General features: G+C 39.6%; 1 protein-coding gene across 1 annotated transcript in view; it reads right to left on the bottom strand.

Annotated features, from left to right (window-relative positions):
• The window catches only part of kcnk10a (potassium channel, subfamily K, member 10a), a 38,871-nt gene extending 29,185 nt beyond the window's left edge, over nucleotides 1–9,686 (bottom strand). Inside the window, exons 1-2 of the mRNA XM_036582427.1 lie at nucleotides 9,231–9,686; nucleotides 4,430–4,812 (exon numbers count right to left, since the gene is read on the bottom strand). Coding sequence (XP_036438320.1) covers nucleotides 4,430–4,812; nucleotides 9,231–9,288 — 441 coding nt within the window. The 5' untranslated portion in view covers nucleotides 9,289–9,686. The remainder of the gene's footprint in view (nucleotides 1–4,429; nucleotides 4,813–9,230) is intronic.
• Between the last annotated feature and the right edge of the window lie 3,481 nt (nucleotides 9,687–13,167).

Below are 13,167 nucleotides of genomic sequence, written 5' to 3'. Positions count from 1 at the left end.
GCAGCACTGAGTTCAGTAACTGGCAGGTCGGAGAACTTGGGGGTCAGTTTTACGAGGAGCCACAATCACTGGAGCCTGAAAAGCCTGGAGCCAGCAAAACAGGAGGTGCTGAAACACGAGGCACAAGAACAGGCCTTTATGAGTGCAGTCAGAAGCAAAGCCAAGCAGCAGATAGTGAGCTTTCTTTCATCCTCAGGGCTACAAGTCTTCCACCTTTTACTAATTACTGTGAAGTGAGGAGGGGTGTCATGCTGAGTTTGTCACTCCGGAGTGGAGACCCTCTCTATATTTCACTGATGGACACAGGCTACTGCAACACATTAATCAACACGTCCATAAATAAAAACGCCGCCTTCCAATCCTGCTGCTAAATCTGAAACGCTGGCTTTACTTCAAGAGCTTCCAGTGTCACAAGTGTCTACACCTCAGCCAAGAGTGAGGGAGACAAAAATCAATACCTGCCTTACAGGAATCAAGCTATCATTTTCTCTGCACTGGAGGCTGTTGCTGGCCATTAAGGATCAGTAAGCTGTTGATGGTCAAATTTTTAATAATGTTATTGCTATAGACTTCTGCTATAATGCCATGGGAGGCTGATGATGTCGGTCAGAGACACCAGTATGTAGTTGCAGATGGAAAATAGTCATTTTTCTTCCACTGTGGAAGTTGTCTAAAGCCCTGTTCAAGAGGATTAGTTTTAGCAGAGGAGGTCCGGAATTGTAATCTGTGTGTGATTTGATTGGCTGATTCATACAGGATAAAGGATCACTGTATTTTCCCCAAATTACACCAAATAGCCCAGATCAAAACATTAAATTTATGTCAGCATTGTAAGGCACCACACCTCTAAGCAATAACACGTTATGTGGCTAACTGGCATATTAACTAGCATTAGGCTAGTAAAGTGGGTTCATTCAGCTTAACAAATGGCACTCAACAGGACTGAAAATGCACTGCCTTGCGAGAGGAGCCTTCGAAAATTTCATTTTCTTTCTCCTTAATTAGGCCGTCACCAAAAATGTTGAAGTTTCAGTATTATTGTCAGGAACTTGAGGATTTAGGGTCAAACTGAGCTCCATTTTAGCTGATAGCCTCGTCTTCAAAAAAAAGAAAATAAAGGTTTTCTACAAAGCTGAAGTCGGCCTTTATTCACCAACTTTTTGGTTGAGTTTTCTTGTTTCACCTTAAATGGTGCAGCAGTTACAAAATTCATACAAGAAGCTAGTGAATCAGAAATTGGTGTGAATAAGAAAATGCTGCACCACTTAACAGGAAAACCCGAACAAGAAGTTGGCAAATCGGAAGCCAACCTCAGCCATTTTCTATTAGCTGGTTTTGTTACTACATTACTGAGATGTCGATTAGTGCAGGACTGCTGATACTGAGGAAGGTCAGAGTTTGGAGAATTGCAGGAGGTAATTTGCTCTGGAATTATTACTTAGCAGACTTAGTAAAAACTACAGACATGGCAGATTCATACTGGATTAAAATCATGGAGCTTGTCTGTAATCAAATTACAGCACATCCCCAAGTAATACTAATTCCACTTGAATAGGGCTATTGAAGGGAAAACATTACAGTGATGGTGACATTTCTGACTGAGAATCTAGAGGACTCATTTTATGCCCTTATTAAGGTATTTACCTAATTTTTGCAAAAAATATGTTGCTTGTTGGTAAAGCAGTTTTCCTTTTTCAGAGAAGAGCAAGGTCTGCAAGGTTTTCTTTCCTAATTACCTGCAGAATGACAATACATGATGTGATACCCAACAGTGTCCGCCAGCAGTAGATGCTAAAGTGTATTAGAGCATAGTCAAAGTTGTGCAGGTTGGCACAGGTATCTAGTGGTCTTTTGGTCATTAATATTAGACAGGAAAAAAAAGGAAAAGTGTCATTTTGTTTTGTACAGTGTCCAGTGTTGTGATGTAATGCAGAAGGAGATGAAGAGGCTGGATGCAAGTACAAGTCCAAGATTTTTATCATAATCAATAAAGAAAACAAAAGGAATCCACAAAAGCAAAGAAACAAAGAATGAGACAAAGAAAGAACACTACAAATCAAGAAAACAAAAGCCTAAGAAGCATGAAGAAAACCAATATTCAACAAAGAAAACCATTCAACAGGGCCTGTGAAAGAAAACCGTCAAGCAAACTCAAGACAAACAAACAGGTTATAAATACACTCCTGGGAGTAATAACAAGTTATCTGGCTAACAGAAAAATCCTGCTTTGTGAAATACCCCCAAGAGAGAATGTAAACAAGGAGGTAAAACAAACAAGAACCAGGGAAAAGTACGTCAATGTTCCTCTGTAAGCTAACCGACATTACAATGTTAATTACTCCAGCGTTTGAACAGTAATATCACTAATGTAAATATTTACTATACAAAAGATTCTGATCAACACAACCCCCACCCACAGCCCTGCAGCAGGTCCACATATTTCACTGGATCATCTACTTAACATTAGATAATCAATGTACCACCAGCAGTTTTTATTTATGCTGAAGCAGCATCAGTAGCTACTTTTAATGTAGATCTTATTAAGCTTGTTCCTCTATGAAAATGAAGTCTGCTTCACAAACAACATCAGTTGTGGAAAAATTAGATAAATACCTTAATATATAAATACCTCTTATGTTTCCACTACTAACTTCTGCTGCACTGAATATGGAAGTGTCCATTATGAAAGGGTCTATAAAAGCTGTTTAATAAAAATGTGACTAAGCCCCTCTTGGCCAAACAAACTCTCTCAATCTTAACCAGCAGACAAAGATATGTGGGAGTGTGAAGTACCCCTTAAAAGTTTAAAGAAGCTTCTCATAATATAAAGTCTCTATTACAATTCTTGTAAGAAACATTACAGTATGTGGAAACTTTTTAAACCAACAGTGATTCTTCTATGGCAGTGTTCCACCCAGTTTAGTGTGTAGACCAGAGAAACGTTCTTCTGGAAAGTTCTTAACCAAAACATGCAACACGTGCTGACACACTGACAACACTAAAAATTAATTGTGTTGTTGCCTGTGGCTGGCTTTCTGCTGTTTTTCCAGACTGTCTGACCATCAGACCAAACACGCTGACTCAATTATTGCCGTCTGACAGAACACCCTAGTCTTGACAAGCTGACCAAACACACTGTCTCTACACCAACAACAAGACCAAACGCACTGTCTCTACACACAAAACCAGACCAAACAAATTGCCTTTACACCAATAACTTGACCAAACACACTGGCTTTACACCAACAACCAGACCAAACACACTTCCTCTACACCAACAACCAGACAAAACACACTACCTCTACACCAACAGACAAACAAAACACACTCTCTCTACACAAACAACCAGACTGTAAAACCTGCCTTTACACCAGCCAGACCAAACACAATGTCTCTACACCAACAGCCAGACCAAACACACTGTCGCTACACCAACAACCAGATCAAACAGACTTTCTGGTACAACCAGACCTGCTTGTATGCTAACAACTAGACTAAACACACTGTTTCTACACCAAGAACCAGACCAAACTCACTCTCTCTACAGAAACAACCAGACTGAAAAACCTGCCTGTACACCAGCCAGACCAAGCACACTGTCTCTACACCAACAACCAGACCAAGCACACTGTCTCTACACCAAAAACCAGACCAAACACACTGTCTCTATGCCAACAACCAGACCAAACAGACTTTCTGGTACAACCAGACCTGCTTGTACGCTATAAACTAGACCAAACACGCTGTTTCTACACCAACAATCTGGCTAAACATTCTGCCTCTACACCAACAACCAAACCAAACGCAATGTGTCTACACCAACACCAATTAAACACACTGTCTCTACACTAAAAAACAGACCAAACACACTGCTGGTACCCTAACAATCAGTCCAAACACACTACTCATGTGCCAAGATTTGGCTCTGTCATACCACCAGATACCTATTTTTATCTGCAGGCTCATTTAGTATGGAGCTCAGATGAGCAGCAGATCGATGAGGCTCTTGTGTTACCCTGGACCTGAGACTCCAGAGGGCCTTTTTGTCTAACGAGAACCCTCCATACTTTACTATAATGTAGGGTGTAATTTTCTGACCTGATCTGACCTGACCATTTCTGAGAAAATTATAAAATGCATCATTAATCTTAATTTTCACCACAATTTGGTTTGACTATTTGGCTACAATTCAGAATTGTTCTTAAAAAATACACCAAAAACACAAATGTGACTGTTTTATTTTAGTTAAATGTAGAAAACAATACCTCAAGCTTTAAATTTTACATTTCAAAGGAGGTTGAGAATTTTGTTTTGGCCAAAAATGATTGCATACTTTATTGGATATTATTCTGTCCAACTACAGTTAAATTCTAACATGCAGTTAAATTGCCACTTGCCTGGAAATGAGGCCCCCAGAGAGTTTAATTACCTTGATGAGCTCCTCCAGCTCAATGGGCGTGACGCAGGGATGCTTCTGCAGAAAGGCGGCCTTCTCTGCAGTGATGGTGTCCTTCTGGTTACTCTCGAATGGCTGCTCCAGGGCTCGGAAGGCCAGGCCACCGGCGACTAGATAGGCCACCACCACCACGAACACGGCCAGCACCGTCTTCCACTTCATGACGGTCAGCAGAGCTGAGCCATCGGCCACCGCCTCCATGCTGGCCACCATGCTGGCCGGCCGGGACATTGACAGACGAGGTACGGCGCAGCCCATTGGGTTCTGCATGGTGGCCACGCTGGCCTGCACCAGGCTGGACTGCAGCATCCCTGGCTGGACCTTCTTTGGTGGAACCAGGTTGGTCTGCACTGCCACTGCAGAAGAGACAAACAGAGGTTGTTAGAAATGTGGCTGCAGTGACACTGAGAAACTGAGACTGAGCATCAAATCCATGCACTCTATGGAGAGAAAAACCATAAGGCGGGGAGGATGAGGAGGATACTTCCCAGCCTAAGCGTTAGTGAGATTAGCTTTTTATGCTTCAGTGCAGCGTGGTAGATGTTGAGTCAGGGTAAACGTGAGATGTGTTGGTGTAAAAACACGATGGCACTTTGAGTAAATCGCACATACATTTCTACGTAGTCATCTAGCAGATGCTTTTATCCAGAACAACTTAGAAAAAAGGGCAAACATAAGCCAAAGCACTGCAAAGTACCACTGCAAGAATCCATAACATGTACATGAAGCATTCACGGCATATTAATGAACTGTACAGTAACACTCCATTACAATTACATGATAATTTTAAACATTTATGAAATGCATTGTGTACAATGGAATGGAATGGAAACACAGTCAGTGATGCTTACAGTAAACTTTATGATGTGTTCATGAATACATTAAAATTAGCCTTCCGTCTTTTCATAGAACCAATATGAATGCTACACACGATATGTATGCCTATAACATCATTCAAAAAGCATTCACGATTAACCTAAAATAATGACATTTAACATTAATATGCATGACTTGAACCTGTGCATGACTTTCACACAATATTCATACATTCAAATTTAATAAGGCACTCATTTGAAGTGCTTTGAACATGAATATATGTCATTTATAAACCCATTGAGTTGCTGTGTGTTTAGTATCATAGGCTCTTTATTTACAGAGTAGATTCAAATGTATTTACAAATATTCACTATATGTTTATTACACATTAAACAGCCAATAGACCCCAATATTAACTGATAAAGCAATAATATTGTTAATAATAATGCAATATTATTAATAGCATTAGTAATGCATTTTTATATAATTGTAAATAAATATTTGTAAGTTGATATTTTTGCTTGAAAATGTTTTCAAAATGGATGATGTAACACTTCTAGCCTTTTCCAAAGTCTTCAGATGAAAGAAATTATATTTGCATCAAAAAAAAAGTCACGTTTGACCTGAACATGACCAGAGGGCTAACAGTGGTACATTCCATTCTTCTCAATAATCTAATAAGTCTCAAATATTAAATAATGTCAGACTGAAAATGTAATAACTTTTTAATAATGTAATAAGATATTACATTTTGTATTATTATTGCAATAAGATATTACACTATCAATAAAAACCATATTACATTATCAGTTAAAACACTGTATTACATTATCGGGCACGATATTACATTATTTAGCTTTATTATATTTTTCACGAAGTTACGTGCAAACACAAAAGTTTCAAAATGTGCTGTTCACTCCACTCCATACAGTCTGTATCAGAAAAATAAACTGAAAAAAAGCCTGGAATTAACTGTTTTTGCAATTTCAAAATCAGCTCAATTACATACATCTACCTATTCAGTTTACAGAAGTTTAGCCCCACCCACTCATGCAAATATATACAGAGTGTTTAAGCCCAGACTGCTTTTCCAATGAGATAAGCAATCAGAACAGAGCTCATCTACATATATCATATTAACAGCCTGAATCATTTTAGGAGTTAAAGACAGACTGGAAAATGATCAATAGTATGACGATATCATAAACCGTAATAAAAGGTTGGACAATACAATGGAATAAAATCAGCTCATGTCTAGCACTCAAGCTTCAAAATAATGGATCTCAGGTCTTAGGTATCCATTTCTTTGTTGCAGATGTGCACAAGCACTGAGTGACTCTCTAATGATGTTATGAGCTGTCTGAAAACCCATTAAAGCTGAATGCATGCGGCAGAACCCTGCAAACACACTGATCCAATGGGGTGACTGAGTGCATATTCACAGTGTGCAGGTTTGGTTATATTGGACTGGACTGCTTTTTGAATGAGATGCAATACAGCACAGCCAATCACAACAGTGCTAATTTACATACTCTAGTTTTAAAGCCACAGTGACCAAAACAGCCTGTTTAGTTCTAAGGGAAAAAGAGAGGCTGGAAAAGCCTTTCATAAGATCATGATCATGTTACATGGTAGAGAGAGTGTTCAGTGTGATGTTCACTCTACCATTTAAGAATGTTTGTGCTAAAATGCCATAGTGTATAATTTTCTGCTTTATTCTGGACTGAAAGAACCAAACTACAGATATAAATGCACCCTGAAAACAGTAACTGGGGCTACTTTCTTTAAGGTCCTGTAAAAGCTGGATAACAGAGTTTATATCTGTATTGATGAAAAGTGATATTGAGTGAATATCGAGTGATATCGAGAAAATGCTAGGGGGCGTTATGGGAGTGAAAAGCAGGATGAATACAGTCCTAATCTGATAAATCTACCTGATAATCTAGGTAGTATTTTAGAATGACAGGCCCCAAAAACATCTTAACCAGCTTACTCATTCTCTAACAGAAGATCCATAGATGCAGATCAGCTAGTGGAGCACAAAGTCCAAACACTGTGAAGCAACTTTTAGCTGTAATGCTGCAAACAACTGGAACCAACAACCAGAAGATCCTCATTTTCATTTTTATTATAAGCTTTTATTCTAAATCCAATTACAGTAAGTCATACTGCACTCTAAACCACATCGGTGAGTTTGCACCAACTTAATGAGACCTGGATGCAGTTCAAGTGGCTGAGAGAAAGATGTATTTTCAAAAAAACTGTTTGAGCTATTTGGGTGACTATTGAGTTCTAGTGATTGTTAGTATTGTTAGCCTTGTAGCTCCAGTTATGAACCTAAGAAGCAAAGTGGGACAAGTGGAAAACTGTGTAAATTTGATTTTCCGCCAAACTCTGCCCTTTATATCAGTATCAGTATCAGTATTGGAGAGAAAAAGTGGTATCGTGCCATCCCTACACTCTTAAAAAGATGGTTCTTCAAGGGTTCTTTAGTAGAGACAATTATTCTGTATAGAACCATGAACACTCAAAGAACCCTCTGCATGCTTAAATGATTCTTTGCATGGTGAAATCATTCTTCAGACTGATGGAGAATGAGTTGTGTATGGTCTGTATAGAACTTTTTTGAAAATAGTTCTATATGGCACCTAAAAGGTTCTTCTATTGTTACATTATCAAGCTTATAACAATAGAAGAACCTTTTTTGGTTAAATATAGAACCAACACGTTCTCCATCAATCTGAACAACCATTTCACCATGCGAAAAAAATGTTGGCATGCAAATGCTTCTTTGGGTGTTCACGGTTCTATATATAACTGTCTTTTGTAAGAGTGTAAGTTTAGAGATGGACATGTCTACAGTGAGCTGAATTAAGATTAAGTCGGGATGTTTGCAGCCTGCAGCACTCTCCGCCTGCTGAATAGCATCTTTTGTTGGTATTGTCTTGCGCTGCACTGCCCTAAAGTGAGGTTTCTTGGCGCGCTGCACGAGCCCGGATTTTACTCCCTGTTGCGTCAGTGCTGTAATTTGAATCGTAAACATGCGCAAAACAGATTCACCAATAAAACAGAGCATGCATGTTAATGCCAGAGCTGAATATGAAGAATATACATCGTGACTTCCACATGATGCTGCTTGTGTAATCTGCAGTCGTGTTATGTGGACGTGCTGTCGTGGCTGATGGAAGCGCATCACGCGCAGCATTGAGGAACACAGATTCCCGCAAACGGGGGTTCTGCAACAAACTAGCTGAGCTCTGCTGCCCGTGTTTGGACACATTTACTGGCTTTCATGTATGCTTAGAATAATCTGAGGGCCCCCCCCTCCAACCCCTCCCTTGTGCACAGAGCTGTGAGGTAATGTGGCTGTTCATCATGCAGCAGCCGTAACGCTGCGTAACGAGCGGGAGCATCTGCTCATGTTCTGACACCAGCATCTCTACAGCGTGGGGCTAACTGGTATTGTTTGGTTTCAAGGTGCCAAGAACAAAGCTCAGGTTTTGGCCTCTTGGTTGAGAATTTTCCGTTCCACCTTAAATGCCTCGCGCCAAAATGGAACTGCTGCACCATTTAAGGTGGACAGAAAAATTTGAACTTCAGCCTTGGTTCTTCCAATCACAGACACACACATACACATTCGAATAGCAACGATAGATTTGTATTAAAATGTTTGGTTCGTTTACAGCTTTGCATGACGCTGTTTGCGCGTGGACTTTTTGTGCCCACCGTGCCAGCTGGAGCGTGATGAGGAATACGATACCCATACGAAACTTCTGCCCACGCGGCTACAGCCCATGCAACACGAACGGGCGCGCTTATTTGGGTGAAAACGCAAACAAAATTAACCTTACACACCGAAATTGCGCTTGCGTTTAGTAGTAAAATGTAAATTTGCGGCACAAATAAATTAACTTAAATACCATGGGATATTTTTTTTATGCACGCGCGCTCTACCCACCTGGAGGTGGTCCGAGGTTGGTCCCTGGCTTCCTGGGGTTTTCCGTTGGAAATTTCATCTTAAGATGGTAGAAAAAATGCGCTTGACAACGAATTTAAAAACCGCTAAAATGCGCCAGTGGCTAATGCAGTAGAAACTCGTTCGTGGCTGTTGATAAAGCCCAGACTGGGAGCTTCATTGCTGCTGCGATGCAGCGTCTCTCGAAAGAGAAGTTCCTCCGGGTTCTACATCGTCCAGGTTCTCCAGCAGGCTGCGGTACTGGAGTGCGTTACACAATGGAGCTTCAGTGGTCAGGTTTTGGCTCGCCTCAGCCCTTCATATCCCCTCCATCTGCTGCCCATACGCCTACTGGCGGAGAACTGTCAGAGCAGAGTGATGTCCAGCAGCTCTAGAGCTCTGCGGGTTCAGGAGGATTGGCGACAATCTCCCTCTTCATGATATTCCTGTCTGGTCAATGTCTCGTAAAGACCACAGCTGCAATGAGGATGATGAAGGAGGCTGCTGTAGACCCCTGCGGGGGGGTAAACGTGATGTCCCCCCTTACGTAACACCTTCATGGTGTTTACGTGCGATTCACCTTCAGCAAAATCATTTAAACGTTCATCAGACATCCGTTCTTTACAGAATGATGCACTTTAGCAGGAAGACTGTGCAAAAATGTTTAGACAGTGACTGCAGTGCGTAATGCTGGAGTCACGCATGCAGGTATCTGGTTATAGAAGCACAAACAAAACAACTCAGATTCTTCATCTGTTGCATTTCAGGGAGCAGCTGCCAGTTATTGTCTCGCTATAACGCAGACGAAGTACAAAAAAATTCAATTTATTAATCCACGTGGTTTTAATGGGGTTTAAATCAATATCAGTATTTTAACATGTTTGTAGAGTAACAGTTTGATGTATCTAAGAAAGAGATTAATAGTGCAGGTAAAGAGATCAGGGAGGTCAGTCACTGCTCAATATATGTATATGTTGTGACAGCGACCATTAACATACCATAAAATCTTACACAATATGTGTTCTGAATAAATACAAATGCACAAAAATACAGTAAAAAGAACAAGAACTTCATTTTTGGCCAAAAGTAGCTGATATCTTGTGAGTTAGTTCGAAGAACAAAGTTTGGTTCCAGATTTATCCTCCAGCATCACATGGATTTATGAAACTCCATCAGCAGCACGTGACTGAACACAATGAAGTACTGAATAGATAAAGCAGGTATTGGATCATAACTACAAACCATACTGGGCTTCCTCAAAGAGAAGACAGGAAGTGGTAAAATGAACACTTTGACATACACAAAATCACTACTTTATTATATTAGTATTTTTGTATTTATTCTAAAAAATGTTTTTAAAACCTAATTGTGTAATGATGTAAAAATAATAATATTTCTAAAAATAAAATAATAAGTGTTGTGATGGATTAAGACCCACATTTTAAAGGGTTATACAAACAGTCCAGACCGTTTAAGCACCATGGACAGCAGCATGAACACAATACAGAAACTAAGTGACTGAATGACTGACTGACTGACTGACTGACTGAATGAATGAATGAATGAATGAATAAATGAATGAATGAATGAATGAATGAATGACTCACTGACTGAATGACTGAACAAGTGACTGATTGACAGAATGAATGAATGAATGAATGAAAAACTGACTTAAGGTCCAAATGACTGACTGAACGTCTGACCGACTTACTGACTGACTGATTGACCGATTAAATAACTGACTGATTGAGTGGCTGACTGACTGAGTGACTGACTGATTGACTGACTGACTGACTGACTGACTGAAAAACCTTTTAAATGATAAACATGAGTCAGAATCTCAGACATGAAAATAACAGTAGGCTACTGTTTTGCATTATTATTGTAAATTGTATGACTGTGTAAACAGTATATAGTGATATTACCACAATTTACCTCATTTTGAACCATATATGCCTGCATGTTGTTCTAAGTACAGTCTTATATGGTTCTATATAGAACTTTTTTGAAAATGGTTCTATACAGCACAGCAGGTTCTACTGCCTGGCCGGTTAGCTCAGTTGGTTAGAGCGTGGTGCTAATAACACCAAGGTCCTAAGGGGTTCCCCATATGGGCCACTGACCCCTTTTTTGGGGGGACAGTCATGAGCTGGAGGTTAGCAAACCAGCCTTGTGACCAGAAGGCTGACCCCTGAGCCTCAAAATAGTAGATTTGAAAGCCTCAAAATAATTTCTGCATAGTGTAGGTTCTACACCAATTAAGATTTACCTAGTCCAGGCCAAGAACCATTCAAGAACCTTCAATGTTTAAGAGCATGAGGGTACAGTGATGAATTCCCTTTATAGCAAAAATCCACAGCTCCAGTGTTCCTCATCTCTGATCATTTTCCATCAAGGAGGAAAGTGTGGAGCGTGACTGAAATTATAAAGCAGATTGAATCACTATAATCATCATTTATACATTTAAGGAGCTCCATAAATCAGTCCAGTCACTGAAAGAGATCTGACAGAATTCAAATCAGCTCTTCATTTCTCAGCAGGTCTGACACATTCATGAACGTTCCAGTCATTTACAATGATAAAAAATGCTGCAAAACTATGAAGATACATCTTCAATTTTAAAATAAAGGTGACAAAAAGGGTTCCTTGTAGCAGTGTGTGAAATGCTCCATTCTAGAGAAACTTACCGAGTCAGAATTGTTCACAGTGGTGGTGATAGGAACCAGACGTCCACCTCTAGAAGCTCCCTCACAGAAAGTTATTACATGAAATGGTTATGAATGCACTGTCTGATGACTGAGATATTGTTTTATGATAGTTTTGCGAACTTAAAATCCATTCATGGTGGAGGGATACATGCAGGGAGCTGTGAGGCAAAATAATACCATCATCAACATTCCATGTAAAACTCAGAAGACTCGTGTAGGTTCACTGGTGTTTTTGGATAGTAAATAAAATATTTGTGTTGTAGTCACGGTGACGCCTGGTTCCTATCACCACCACTGTAAAGAAATGTGAACCATTTCACACCAAACCACTCTGAATCTCTCTTTTTTTACATTCATAATTTTTGTTACTCTATATGCAGTGATTACACATTGCAGATTTAAGTACTTTAAACCAGACATCAAAAGGTATTTTAGATGTTTTATTTGATATTTCAAGTATTTTGGCAGCATTAAGTCCAGTTTTTCACCTCGAGATGTGATTGTCACTGTTGACTTATTTATATTAATTCCATGCAGTAATTTTAGCATCCTATGCAGCCCTGATCATCATTCTGGACACAACTAACATTAATTAATGAATGAATGAATTAATTAATTAGCTCCCCACTAATTATTTGTAAACTTTTAAAGTTGTTCAGGACTGGTGTATACGAATCATTTCATACATTTACCTGCCAGTTAAACTCCAGTGTGAATGTGAACAGCGCCATCTCCTGGCAAGGTCAGTGCAACAGCTGCTCTTATGCAGCTCTGTGAGTAATTCAAGCTGAGATGTTGTGTTAATGTTCTGGGTAAACTCCATGCTTTGAAACATAGTTATCAAACCACTTTATGATGCATTTTATTAATAACACATTAAAAGGCAAGTATGATGAGCTGGGCTATCTGAAGCTCTCCCGATGTGTTTCATTTCAGAGCTCTGTTTACATTAATGTGGCCAAATCTCAGCACTCTTCCACACTGTTTGTGCCTCACTGCCGCACTACAGCTGACAAATAAAACCAGTCTTAATCAGCCATAAAAACTGCTTTGAAGCATTTATCTGGGCGGTTAGTGTGATTATATCCTTAAAACACTGTGTAACATTTTAATAAACTCAAATAAACATAGATGTCATAATGTGTTGTTTTTAGTAAAGGTAGATGAACACAGTCAGAAGAAGGTTTCAGCAGGGTTAGGACCATATCAGGATAAAAGCGAAATTTCTTAAA

This window comes from Colossoma macropomum, unplaced genomic scaffold (genome assembly GCF_904425465.1).
Source record: "Colossoma macropomum unplaced genomic scaffold, Colossoma_macropomum, whole genome shotgun sequence".
In the NCBI taxonomy this organism is placed as follows: domain Eukaryota; kingdom Metazoa; phylum Chordata; class Actinopteri; order Characiformes; family Serrasalmidae; genus Colossoma; species Colossoma macropomum.
Note: the sequence above shows the minus strand (reverse complement) of the source record. Positions and strands in the feature narration are given on the sequence as shown.